General features: G+C 44.3%; 1 protein-coding gene across 2 annotated transcripts in view; it reads right to left on the bottom strand.

Moving 5' to 3' along the window:
* VPS35L (VPS35 endosomal protein sorting factor like) overlaps positions 1 to 14,319 on the bottom strand; it is a 118,566-nt gene that overhangs the window by 62,768 nt on the left and 41,479 nt on the right. For both annotated transcript variants that reach the window (XM_058569939.1, XM_058569941.1), the window contains exons 10-14: positions 13,914 to 14,010; positions 13,164 to 13,211; positions 11,769 to 11,862; positions 7,830 to 7,907; positions 7,221 to 7,343 (exon numbers count right to left, since the gene is read on the bottom strand). In XM_058569939.1, coding sequence (XP_058425922.1) covers positions 7,221 to 7,343; positions 7,830 to 7,907; positions 11,769 to 11,862; positions 13,164 to 13,211; positions 13,914 to 14,010 — 440 coding nt within the window. The remainder of the gene's footprint in view (positions 1 to 7,220; positions 7,344 to 7,829; positions 7,908 to 11,768; positions 11,863 to 13,163; positions 13,212 to 13,913; positions 14,011 to 14,319) is intronic.

Raw genomic sequence — 14,319 nt, forward strand, 5'->3', positions numbered from 1 at the left:
GTGGGACCATAATCCAGTAGGGCTGGTGTCCTTATAAGAAGAGAAAGAGAGACCAGGAACACATGCACAGAGAAAAGACCACGTGAGGACACAGCGAGAAGACAGTGGTCCACAGGCCAAGGAGAGAGGCCTCACCAGAAACTAACCCTGCTGGCACTTTGATCTTGGGCTTCCAGCCTCCGAACTGTGAGGAAATAAATTTCTGTTGTTTAAACCCCGGTCTGTTATGGCAGTCTGCTACGGTCCGAATGGCCATGTAACCCCCAAGGGGATGGTATTAGGAGGTGGGGCCTTTGGGAGGTGATTAGGTCATGAGGGTGGAGCTCCCATGAATGGAATTAGTGCCCTTAGAAAGGCAGCCCAAGAAAGCTCCCTCGTCCCTTCTGCCATGTGAGAACACAGCAAGAAGACAACCATCTATGAACCAGGAAGTGGGCCCCACCAAACACCACATCCGCCGGCATTTTGATCTTGGGCTTCCAGCCTCCAGAGCTGTGAGAAATAAATTTCTATTGTTGATAAGCCACCTAGTTTGTGGTATTTTGTTATAGTAGCCTGAATGGACTAAGCAAACAAACATAGGTCCACACTAATCACAGTGGTCTCACTCCCCTTGCCAGTGGAGGGTTTAGACATGGGCACACAACCCATTTCTGGCTGCCCTGATGGGGGCTTTGGTTTCCTTGTTCTTAAACAGGAGCCCAAGGAACTGAAGACTCCCCATCTTTCTGCCTCTGAATGCTACCACGTCTGGACGTGACGCCTGGAATGGCTGCAGCCACTTTGTTGCCATGTGGGGACGGCAGAGCACAGAGATGGACAGAACCTGCCTGGCCCAGAGCCTGCACTTGTTACTCAAGAGAACACACTGAGTTATTCTTGTAGGGCCAGTTAGGTGTTTGTTCCTTGCAGCCAGAAACATCCCACCTGATGATAAAAATGGCAATGTCACAAATGGCTTCCCTAACCCACTCATGGGGTGTTTATATTTGAAAAGTCATTCTTGAAGACCAATATCGAAGTGGTTTCTGGGAAAAGCTGGGAAAAAGCTATTCTTATAATCGTCACACTGATACTCCCCAAAAGCACAAATAATCACTCATGCAACACCTACCTATAGAGCAACTTGAATGTATTAGCCACTATTCTAGGCATGAGGCCAGGGCAGTGAGGACATGAGACAGAAATCCATGCCCTCGTGTGGCTTATTCTCTCTCTCGTGTGCACGCGCGCGCACACACACACACACACACACACACACACACACACAAATAAAGGAGACATCTTGGACCACCACGCCTGAAAACATGAAGTAGGGCAGATACCAACATACGGACAAAACATTCTGGCCACTAAGACAAAACAAATGCTTAAAAAGTTCTTTTTCATAAGAGATGAATGCATTAAAAATGTATCCAAGAACATAACCTGGGAAAAAAAAGGTTCCATTGTCAAACAGGAATACAGGAATACCCATAAGTGTCCAGGGAGCCAAATGTTATGGATCCCGGGAAGGTTTTTCGGGAAGGATCCCGAAAAACTTGCAGCTCAGCATATTAGTTTGCAGACACACATCAGAACTTGAAGATTCAGAAGAGTCACAAGGCCCCTATATTTCCTTAATTTATATATTTAATTGTTTTATAAAAAGTATAAAAATAAGAAATGCTTATGGACAAAATTTCACACACTATTGCTGTGCAGTAAGTAAAATGTGCATGCCTTCCCTCCCAACTCCCACTTCCTGGGGGTCACCAAGTGTCCACATTCTGGTGTTTGTCTTTCTAGGCCTTTGTCTGCGCCCTGTGAATATGTAACTTTTGTTGTAAAAGCTTGGTTTGTTTTACAGAAATGGATAGTCTTATACATTTTGGGCTGCAACTTGCCTTTTTCACTCAAGAACCTAGCATGGGCCTCCCTCCTCCCAAGTCAGGAGGGAAATCTACTGCACTCTTTTTAATGGCTGAGGAATCCACACCATGGATATAACATTATTGTTCAAACCGCCTCCAATTGATGGATTTTTAAAAATGTTTTATTTTGAGCCAATTACAAACTCCTAAGAAATTGCAAAAATAGTAGAAAGGTCCTGGGTACCCATCACTCAGCTTCCTCCAGTGGTGACATCCTACATAACTACAGTGCATTGTCAAAGCCAGGAAACTGACATTGCTGTAACAGAATTAACTGGACTATTTCACCAGGTTTTACACGCACTCTTTATCATGGGGGGAAGGCTATGTCTTTGTGACATTTCATTAACATAAGTGGATTTGTATAACCACCATCATATTTAACTATAGATTTTTAAGGTTATCTCCGGAGTCGGGTTATTTACCTACTTCAAAAGTTTAGGGAAAAAAAAAAAAGTTGGGCCAACACCACATTTCTGTTTTCTAAACTGGTATCAACTTATATGCAGCCCAGAGTGCTTACAGATTTCTACTTCTGCTTTCACTAAATAATCTTCCAACCAGTGTTTACAAACACTGCTTCATAAAAAGAAAATTAAATGATACGCATTTTCCTCTTTGCTTTTCTAAATGAAGCATAAATGTAAATGGTGGGCAAAATCACAAACTAATCTTAAATGCTGATATTCTTCTCCCCCAATACAGAGTTAACATGCTCAGATCTTAAAGAAATAAAATACTTCAATGTGAAAAAAAAGAAATTCTACACTCTAGGCATTAAAAGGAGGAATTTTTAATTTTTCATATTATTTCTCTTTCACTGGGGATTATTTCCTAATTCAAAAGAACAAAAAAAACACACCTGCATGCATAACAGGGATTTATCAATGGCCATGGCTAGTTTCAGATGGGCATTATTAGCCTAACCATATTTTAGAATGTATAAAATGCAATTTATAGTATGACCATTGGGTAACAGTCCCAAGAGTCAATCTGTTAAGGCCTTTGAGGTCCACCTCAACTGTAGCAGTTAACAGGTGTTATCTAGAAAGAAAGAGTGTAGGAGCTGAGAGAACAAATCTGCTGGTCTCCGAGTCACCACCAAAATGGCTACGGGCTTTAACTCTTTCTAGTTGTGTGACTTGGCAAGTGTGTAAGCCTCAGGGGCCTCATCCGTAGGATGGGGACAATGACAGTACCTCGCCTAAGGAAGCTGGGAGAGTGGATTAAGATGGCCCAAGTTGGGCCGGCCCTGTGGCTTGGCAGTTGGGTGCACACGCTCCGCTGCTGGTGGCCTGGGTTCGGATCCCGGGCACGCACCGACGCACCGCTTCTTTGGCCACGCTGAGGCCGCGGCCCACGTGCAGCAACTAGAGGGATGTGCAGCTATGACATAGAACTATCTACTGGGGCTTTGGGGGAAAAAAATAAATAAATAAAATTATTACCAAAAAAAAAAAAAGATGGCCCAAGTAAAGCAACTAACACCGAGCTGGGCACAGAGTGAGCCACAGAAAAGGTAATTGTGTCCAAGGCTCAAAAGCTCAGCAACATCTTTGACTCATCTCCTCATCTCTGTCCTCCAACATTCTCCACATCCAACAGACTCACTCTGCCTTCTAAACGCCTCCTGAGATGACTGAGGGCCAGAGACTTCCCTAACAACAGGTATTTGTTATAAGGTTAAGTGAGGGAAAGCACTGTAAAATTACACAGGGAAAAATTCTCTGATCAGGGGACTGATTACATGAAACAGAATTACAGCGAGGGAGAGAGAAGTATTAAAAAGGAAATGCACCAAAATGTCAACCCTGACCAGTTATGGATGGCAGGATCTTAGGTGGCTATTTTTCTCCTTTTAACCTTTCTATCTTTCCCAAATTCTTTCCAATGAATATGTATTTTTATTAGTAAGTGTTTTCTGATTATGAAACTCTCCTGTCCATTCTGTCTCCTGTTTGTTCCACAGCTACCCCCTGGTTCTCCTCTCTCTCATCCACCTGGGATGCCTCTGCCAGTCGCATCGTCTTCCAGCACCGCGTTTTTCAAATCAGTCCCCTGATCAGAAATCGTCAACAGCAGCCTGATCTCCACGACCTGAGGTTCAACAGCCTCGGCAGCCTGGCCCAGCGTGCCCGGCTCCACTCCTAGGCAGCCTGACTTCTCACTCTTCTCCAGTCAGGCTGCTCCCCTTATTGTGCCTCTTACCTGCCTGTCTGTACAGGTTCCTCCCCTCAGCCCTTCATTTACTGCCCCCTCCCCACCCCCACTCGTCTCCTGGCCTTCAAGTCAGCTCAGACCCCTGTCCACGTCAGCTGAGTCCTGTTAAGACCGGCAGGGCAGCCACCCCCACTGCCTGGTGTCTACCACGCACCAGCCCTTGGCCATGCGCTGACATGCGTTATCACAGTCACCTCACAACAGCCCTTTGAGGAAGCTTCTATTATTGGCCCCATTTTATAGCTGGTAAAACTGAGGCACAAAGAGGTCAAGTAGCTCAAGGCAACACAGCTATAATTTGAACCCAGGTCTGCCCCAGCCTCCACCACCTTCCTCCTCCCTCCTTCGACACTGACAACCTACAGCACACAGCTTAGCAAGGGATCACACAGGACTCCCCATCACACAAGACCCCGCCCCTGATGTCAGGCGTCGGGCCTTTTATTCTATACCTCCCACACCACCCCCAGCAACCAAAAAGCTGCTGGAAACGATGCGAAGCTTCCAAGAGATTTGTTTCCATTGCTCAAAAGCAGGTTTTGTGAAATGACTGCTTTTTTCTGTGTAGAATGTGCCTGAAATGAGAAGCATAAACCCATTTTCTACTTACGATAATTTTATTTTAAACTGTGTAAGAGGGAAAAAAATCCTGTCTTCAAACAACAACAAAAAAGCCTTTTTGAATAGTTACTCCCTGATTTTGGGGGGTGGGGGGGATTTTGGTTTTCAATTTCGATTTGAAATTTCGTACGTCAGATATCTGTAGCTGAAGGCATCTCTCCCTCCTCTCATCTAGATAGTTCTCCCCCTCCCCTATCTCACTTACCTGTCCTACATATTACCAACTGCTGCAGCCACACTCAACAATCCCCAGTTTTGGAGGCACGGCCTCTGAAAGACACACACGGCTCTAACTCCCCAGCTGACATACCCCAGCCACTGACAAGAGCTTTTGGGCATCACATTGTCACTGCATTTTCCACACCACCCTCCACACTGACACCAATTCTTCATTTTGAAAATGACTTTTCTTTTTTACAAGACACTGCAAGTTCCTTATTTAAGTGCCCCAAGAATCAGAGTTTATTATTATTCAGGTGACCTAATTTTTTTAATCACTTCTTCTAGTGTAATAATGATTTCCTAGAGTTTTACTCCCCAGGAAAGTTCTATTCCCAGCTTCTGCCATCCTCTGAGATTACCGGTGCTTAAAATAAAAGCGCACCTTAAGACATGTACCTTTTGTTTTTAATCTGATTTTGCCTTTCATTAAAATAAGGAGGAAAAAAATCAGTGCTCTCATTTTCAGTCACGTCAGTCCTGCTCATCTGTTTCAGTCACTCAGCTGCACAGGTAGGGTGGCTCTCTTTCTCCAGTCAAGTTCATGGTACCTCATCCCCGGAGCCTGGGCCAGCATGCGGTTACTGAAACTCAGCTGACCATCATACAGAATGGCCAGCAAATTCTCAATCTTCCATTTATACTGGCTTGATACAAAATCAATTTAATTAATGGTAAAAAATTCACCTGAAATACAAGGTGTCCCTATTTTTCTCCTCATACTTTAGGATTTGGAAAAATAAAAATATAAGCAATGTATCATACTTGCTGAAAAGTTAGAAAACATAAGCCAAGAAAAGAAGCTAAGAGGATCCAAAATCTCACCCTCCAGCAATATTTTGTCCCATCTCCTTTCCCATTCACTCATGCAGATATAAACATCACGTTTGCAATCCTGACGACTCAACAAACATTTAAGCACTATGTGTGGGGCACTCCACTAAGTCCGGTAAAGGGACTGTCTTGTTTGATCCATGCAATAGACTAGAAAACACGAGTTATCTTTGCTCCCATTTTACAGGTGAAGAAAAAAGGCTCAGAGTGGTTGGGACAAGTGACCTGACCCCTGCTCTATCGCCACACCTGTGAGCAACAGAGCTGAGATTCGGACCCAGGCCCCTCGACTCCAGACCTGAACACTAGGCCACACTACCACTTAGGACACACACAGCAACACATATAACCTCCTTTTTTCACTCAGCAGTATATTGTGAATGCCCTTATGTCAGTACATACAGATCTTCACCATGGGTCTCCATCATTTTAAATGACCCCATAACATTCCATTCAGTACCTGGACCACAATTTAACCAATACCCTTCCGGCGGCTGTCTCCAATGTTGCACTAGCATGAACAAACCCACACATGTCTGTGTATATGGGTGTGTGTTTATGCACTCGTCCAATTATTTCCACTGGATATTTTTAAAAGTGGGATTGCTAAGTCAAAGTCATGTCCTTTTGTCTCCTTCTTTAAGGCTGTCAATGTGTTTTTGCAGTTTCTGGGAAAAGGCAGGTGCATCTGAATTTTGCTTTGCTCCATGTATCCTTTGTAGCAAGGCCCCCATTCTCTTCCCCACAGAATAAATTCTCAGCCTTCAACGAGAAGACAAGGGAAGCTTCATCTATCACAGTTATCACAATTTGAACTGGTGTTCTACCAAAACTGCTTCCCAGTCTGGGGAAGACCAAAAAGTATGTCTGCTATGATTCAGACTTCACTTTAACGCCCGACAACGCTTCAATTAGACAAAAAGAAAAAAAAGAATCTTATAAAAGCAGTTACATATCTGAGTTTCACTTCCTGCTACAAAACGGGGAAAAATATTACCTGCTCTACTAACTTTATTAGATTAGTATAAACACAAAAGGAACGCATGAACGTTAGTGAACAGGCAATGAAGCACATGGCCCTGGAGTCAGATCCCATGCATTTGTGTCCAGTGACCACCACTTTCTAGCTGTGTGAGCTTACATGGGTATTTGGCCTCTCTGACCCTCCACATCCCCCTCCCAGAGCTGTTAAACAAGACAATCTAGGAAAAGCACTGAGCATAGAACCAGCCATACTGGTGTACCCCCTATAAAGGCTGGCCAGCACTGCCGTTGCTATAGTTGTGATAAAAGGGCCCTATTTATGTTACAGGGCACACTGGTGTAGGGGGCGTTACGATACTATACAGAGGAGAGCAGAGCCCAGCATTTCCCCTCGAGGTGAACTTCACACTGAAGCCACCTGCCAGTTACCTCGGGGGCGTGGTAGGAAATGCACTGGAAGATCCAGTCCATGGCGGGCGAGTACAAGGGGAGGTAGGATGGGAGCTCCACTCCCTGGACCACCAGCTGGTTCTGAACCGTATCCCCGTGAATCTACAGGAGACCAAAGAAACACTCAGGAAAAGAAGGAAAAGTCACATCATAAACAAAGCGTGTGTACCTCACAGACTGTGCAGACTTGTAAGCATCTGGAGGGCCCTGAGAGAAACAGTCTAGGTTCTCAGGTTTTTTTAAAACTAGAAAAAACACATAGAAAGTTTCCCATGTCACCAAACTGAGCTGTTTGGGGAATGTGTGTTGTGCAAAGAAGTAACTCGATAAAAATGGAGCCAGCAGATGCTAAGAAGAAAGGCTGATCAACGGGAGACGCTTCCTGTTAACACATGCATATTAATTCCCTTTGCTCGTTCAGTACAATCAACACATTTTAATTGTCTGTAACAGACGCCACTGTCATTTTCAAGCGTTTACAGTTAAAGAGCTTTAAGGCAATCGCAACTTGGAACACCAACTGGATTTTGTGAATTCACGATCACGTAACTGTCATATCAATTAGCTGTTCTGCGAGTGTTCTCTTACCTGTTTGAACGTAAGGAGGAAGTCAAAGAAGTTCTTATTTAGGCTTTCTTTGAGATGTGGAGCCACTTCCATTCCCACCTGTGGCCAAACAAAAGAAACTATCTTGATTATGGAAAAACAGGTTGCAAATAATATACACAGTATCATGTCATTTTTGTAAATTAAAAATATACATGTAGATAGATATAGGCATGGAGAAGTCCAGAAAGTTACTTTTTCTTCTTTTTGCTTATCTGTTTTCTTATTCAATAAGCATATATTGCTTTTATAAGAAAAACCACGGAAGCTATTTTTAATGAAATAAGGGCAACATTTGCAGTAATCGTCTTTGCAGTTTCCCAAAGGCAATGAATGTATTTCTGAACAGACGACCAAGGGAACAAATCAATATAGCACTAAGGGAGGAATGTACTCCCAAGATTGTGTATACAATATTCTCTTCCTCTCTAAAAAATGATAAACACACATGTGGCTGTACTTATTAAATGAAGCAAAAAGATTTTGGTATGTAAGAGTCAGCTGGGACTTCACTGTTGCGTTGTTAAAATATACGGATTCATTCTTTGCTGGGCAGTCAAGGAAGTAGACATTCATTTTAATATATTTTAAGCAATTTTATGTAAGACGAGCAGGAAGTGTAACAATGCTATCATCCACTGGCTCCTGTGTTCATTGTTTAAAAAACAGATTGTAACATTTCCAGCTGAAAAAATCTGCTAATCACAGAGAAGGTGGCCAGAGCCCTGGGGTGGGATGGAAAAGGGAAGGCATGAGCTGTGGAGGGGAGTTGCCATGTTTAAAACAAAACAAAGCATCATAATGTTCCTTAAACTGAGCTCCTTGGATACACCTCAATTCCAAATTGTTGGCTTTAGCACAAAAACAACTTTGCAAGAGAAGTTGCTTTTCTGGGACCTGGTTTCTTCCAATGGGGACAGATTTCTGCCACTCCCCTCCCCCTCCCCAGAGGTCATGAAGATTAACAATCGTGATGTTTTTTAGATGGCTGTGAAGAATTCTGAGAAAAATTATGCGAGAACCACTGGGGCATTAAATTCCAAAGGCAGCTCTAAGGCTGCTGGGGATCTTCCCAAGGACAAGCATGTAGATGAAAAAAATACTAACAACAAATGTCAGATCGAGTTCTACTGTGTTCTGATTATATTGTCTTTCCTTCCACTTAATCATATCGTAGAAAAGGCAATAATTATCTGTTAGGTGACAGCACAGAAAGGCCCAGTGGACCAGCAGTCAGATGAGCTGAAGGGGCCGTGACTTTGAGGAAGAGTTAATCATACTTTCCTTTAATACACCGCGTTGAGCTCCCCCCACGCCCTGCCCACTCGCTGCTTTTGTGTTTTGTTTATCTCTTCCCATCAAGCCAAATGAGCAGCTTGGAAGCCTGCGTGGGTCGAAAAGCTTTCCACGCAGAGCAGCAAGGGTAGTGGTTCATGATTTCCATCTGCTGTTTCTGCCTGCCTCGCATTCATTCCCTGTTTCTGGTATCAGCAAATTGGATTTGTCTTTGGGGAATCACACCTTCCTCTCGGACCACGAGGTTTGTGGCAGAGCTGGACCCAGCTCATCCTGACTTCTAGAGGTGGGCACATGATCCAGGCTTGATCAGTAGGCCTATCTTGTCCCATGGCCACAGTGATTGGTCTATCAATAGACAAGTGACCCAAGATAATCCACTGAGAATCAGCCCTGAGACTCTGACTGAAACTACCGGGGAAAAGGCACTCTCCTTCCATTGGAGTTCCTAAGTTGTGAGAACGGAAGCCTGGAGCTGCCGTGGGTCACCACATGGAAACAGCAAGCCAGAGAATGAAGTCAACCGAGAGGAAAGCAGAGCTGAATGACGAGGAAGGGACAATTCTTGACAATGCTCTAAGGCCCTGGATCCAGCCATGCCTGCACTATGCCTAGCTGTTTCAGAGCCAATAAATCCCTCTTTTTACTAAAGTAATATGAATTGGGTTTTTCTCATTTGCAAACTGAAAGAATCCTTACTTATGCACAGATTGTCTTTTACTCTTTTTATGTAAAAGAATTTTTAGTAACTACCCACCCAGGGGAATAAATGCACTGCCTGGATTCACACAAATTATTTCAACAGATACAGTACGTTTCACCACCAGTCTTCCTGGGATGAGTCTGCAATCTCTCCTCATGGTCACAGAGTTTTAAGGTTGCATCTGCCATTCAAAGGCACTTTATATGCAACAAACATTATCTCTTCCCTCCTTTGTGTATCTTACTTCAAACTTTAGAACTGAACAGGTTTGCGAGGAATGGGTATTTCCCTCTCTTTCTGATTTCTCTTTAATATCCAGAATCATCTTCATAAGACACACAGTAATTCTAAATCTTTATTACTCTATTATTCAACTGATGTCAAGGTGAGTTCAAAGAATCTGCTATGTTCTACAAGGGGAAAGGCAGCAGTGTGAAATTTATGCAAATGAGGATATCCTGGCGTCTCCCCCAGAGGATCCAGCAGTGTTTTGCGCACAGTAGGCCCTCAGCCAACACTGACTCAGGAGGAGTATACAGGCTGCAATACATTCCAAAGTTGAAGCTCTAGGAAACATACCTGATATTCCTGTATGAAAAGTCCACCCTAAGTTACAAGCAGATGGCAGTGCATACACACTTTGGCCTCAGTTACAAAGAGGAGCAGGCTGCCCTTAAATGGAAGACTTTTTCTTTTCATTTCTCATCTATCATGGGGCAGATCTATAAAAAAGGTCCTCATAAAGATGTCTGATATTCACTCTGAGGGCACCAACTGTTTGACTTCTCTGTGACAGAGATCACAGGGCTTCTGTCACTTGCTAGATATCATGTAAAAGAAGTGAATCAAGGGCTGCGGGCTCTTGCCTTCTGATTTAATAATGTGAATAACCCCTAACTACAGCTTTGTCCTCAAGAAGTTGGGTTCATCAGGACCCTTCTGCACAGGGGCAATAAAGCCCTCTTTAGAGATGAATGATGCCGATGGAACTAGCCAGGACTTCCGCCGACGGCTGATGGAGACAAAGCCCCCATACAAGTTGAAGAAAAATGACCATAAACTCTCCATGGGTTGCATTTTTCACAAATGAAAAACTTAACAGTTTTAAGTAGAAGCTTCACGGTGCTTTAAAGGGGAGAAAGGCCAAGTGATTCACAAACAGGACTGTCTTCCCCATCAGAACAGCTGTGAAGACACCCTCCAAGGCCAGGCCACACAGACCGTGCCGCCCATCGTCGCAAGGAGCACTGCTCCCTGCCAAACCACCCTCGCCACCCCGCACTCTGAGCCAACTCTTTAATATGAGGACAGAAAAACTAATAAAACGATCAAATTCAAGACAAAGGGAGGGCCGGCCCCCTGGCTTAGCGGTTAAGTGCACGTGCTCCGCTGCTGGCGGCCCGGGTTCGGATCCTGGGCGCGCACCAACGCACCGCTTCTCCGGCCATGCTGAGGCCACGTCCCACATACAGCAACTAGAAGGATGTGCAGCTATGACATACAACTATCTACTGGGGCTTTGGGGGAAAAAAATAAATAAATAAAATCTTTAAAAAAAAAAAAAAAGACAAAGGGAAAGCACGTTTCAAGTCAATGAAAAGCAACCCAACAGCTGAGGCCTTGGGAGCCTCCTTCTCAGCAAGAATGGAGGAACAATTAATTCTGAAAACCAGTTCACTTGGAAGAAGATGACCTTGCACGTCCCCTAATTAGAGTTACGGTAAGTGGGTCTACTTTAAAATTAATTTTTAAAAGAAATCCTATAGCTCTGCTTTCTGTGGAAGAGCCGTGTTCTAAAATTAGAAGCTAATCAAGTCCTTCTTCCAGTGACTTGTGAGGTGGTGGGGAAGGGGAACCTGGGGAACATTTGAGGGAACAGGAAACTACCACATCTGTGAGCGCAGCGGCTCGGCGCGGCCTACCCGGCAGAGATAGGCCCTGGCATACACTGACACCAGCGGGTCTCCGATCCCTCGAATCATGCACGCCAGTCGGGGCAGACATTCCGAAATCCCCCTGTTAGAGACAAAAAGTGGGCAGCATTACACCCCATGTGAGAACTCACTGTTCTTTTTAAAATAAAGATAAAGCTAACCTTCCTAAACTTAGGGGGAAAAAAATCAAGTTTCAGGAATAACCAAGTCCAAGTTTCAGAGTTTTCTAAGGCCACATAACAACAGTCTTCCTCTCTTGACACAATTCGTTCACTGAATCATTTCTTTCATCTTTACTATTTGCTCAGTGCTGGAGTCTAATCTTCACTATTTTTCCCGCTGGAGTTTTTGTCCCCCAGTGATTGTCCATGGACTGGATCTTCTCACCTATCTATGTTCCTGTGGCACTGATCTGCTGTCCTGGGCCCCGCCCCTTCATAGCACCCGCCACCTAGCCCGAGGCTGGCATCAGTGACCCCGTCAACGTGAACTGTGATTTATTTCTCCTGACACAGGACTTTCCTCTGCCTGTTCCTTTTAAAATAAAGCTGTTACCCTCCCCCACCTGGTGACGCAAAATATCTGTTTCTTCAGCATCAATGTTATCCCTCCAAACGACCCCAGCATCCCTTGATCCCATCACACACATTTGGTACACATTCTGAATCCCACCACATGACTTCTCTGTGGAGCAATGTGGGTCAGCCCACGACTTCGGGGAGTTTATCATCTAGATGCCATCCAACATGACCCAGCGCTTCCCTGGCTCTGCAGAAAGGAGGTCTGGTTTCCCCAGGCTCTGTAAATTCCTCTCAAAACAATGTCTGAGGTGACCCAGAGTAGCATGGGGCTCAAGGGCAGAGGCTTGTATTTCTGACATTGTCATCTTCATCATCGTGGCCAGCAGCAGCGAACACCAAACGTGGGCCCACTGCATGCCAGATGCTGCTCTCAGCGCAGTGTGTGCAGCTAACGGACCCTCCCAGACCTCTTCATAGGGCCTTGTTCTCAGAGGAGGAGACTGAGGGTCAGAGATGCTCAATAACTTGATCAAGATGACACAGCTAGTAAGGGCAGAGCTAGGATTCAAATCCAGCTGAGCTGATCTCTCATGAGCTACTCAACCAATCACTCCTAGCTTGAATCTTCTTCTCCAGAAAATGGGGATTAAAATGTTATCTCGACTTCATTAAGTTTTCATTTGAATTAAATGAGAAAATGCATGGAAGGTGCTTGGCATCAGATCTGTTACATACTAAGTACCCAAAGAATGATAGCTACTATTATATTGCCACTAGTGCTGCAGGTGTGTGTGTGTGTGAGAGAGAGAGAGAGATGCTTTTTGGAAATGTTACAGTTCTAGACATTTAAGAAGAGCCTTACGTTTTGGAGAGGAACTTGTTACACTTCAGGATGGATGCTTCGACATAACTACAAAAACATTCCGGTAAGGAAGACATTTTCCAGACAGACTGTTCCCTACGGGGGAAAAGACTAAACTATTCATGAACAGAACTAGGTATGTCTTCAGGAGATGGGGCCACAACAGCTCTCAACAATCCAGAGAACTAAGTTAGCTAGTGGCTTGTGGTTTCTATATTTGGTTTTCAAGGTTTTATACTTACTCACGATAAAATCTGGAAAATGCTACATGCTGATTCACGGTTGCACGCTGAATTTAAGCTGGGTTTTGAGCACTTCCAACCAAGGCTTTATGGGGAAAGAATGCACTTCAGATAACTAAGATTCAATTTGTGTAAGTCGAATTCTCTGTTCTTCAATATTGGCATTTGTGCAGAGAAGCCTGACCCGGTTCCTTTCAAGTTCTTGGAACCAGAGAAAACACGAAGATGAAGCATTTTAACTGAGACACTTAATGTGGGAATGTTCCTCAAGGAAAGAAAAGCCTGGTACATGGCATCATATTCAAAGTAAAAAAAAACAGAAAACTCTTTGGAGACAGCAAGAGTCAGGGGCTTCTACAACGTGGCTGGCCCTGTGTTTTCAGGCTAGCAACCGCAACGGGACCAAATTTTCAACAGGAGTTTCAGGGCACCCCATCACGTGGCTTCTGTTAACAGCACAACCCTTTTAGCCTATCTTTAAAACCCTCAGACAAAAAAAAAAGGATACAATCTCGGAATGAGCTCCCTGATGGAAGCAATCTTGAAAAACCAATTTAAGCATGTTTCTTTGGCCGTGTCATTTACATTCTCTGGAGAGAAGTGATCTGTAATACAAAAATAATACCCATCAGCCCTCCTAATTCTCGGGATCTGTTACAGCTGCTATGAGCCCTGGGATAGGAAAATGTTACAATGGAGCAGGAGGGGTGGGGTACCCCTCAGAGGCTTTCTAAGAGCCAGGCGCTGTTCACAGTGCTTTACAGAAGTCAGCTAACCCCCCACCATAGCCTTCCGAGGTATATACTTACGTTACCTTCTTTTATAGATACAGAGACCAAAGCACAAGAAAGTTTAGTAACTTGCCCAGGGCACACAGCAAGCAAAGTAGAGCCAGAATTCAACTCAGGCAGTCT

This window comes from Diceros bicornis, chromosome 26, assembly GCF_020826845.1.
Source record: "Diceros bicornis minor isolate mBicDic1 chromosome 26, mDicBic1.mat.cur, whole genome shotgun sequence".
NCBI classification, from domain to species: Eukaryota; Metazoa; Chordata; class Mammalia; order Perissodactyla; family Rhinocerotidae; genus Diceros; species Diceros bicornis.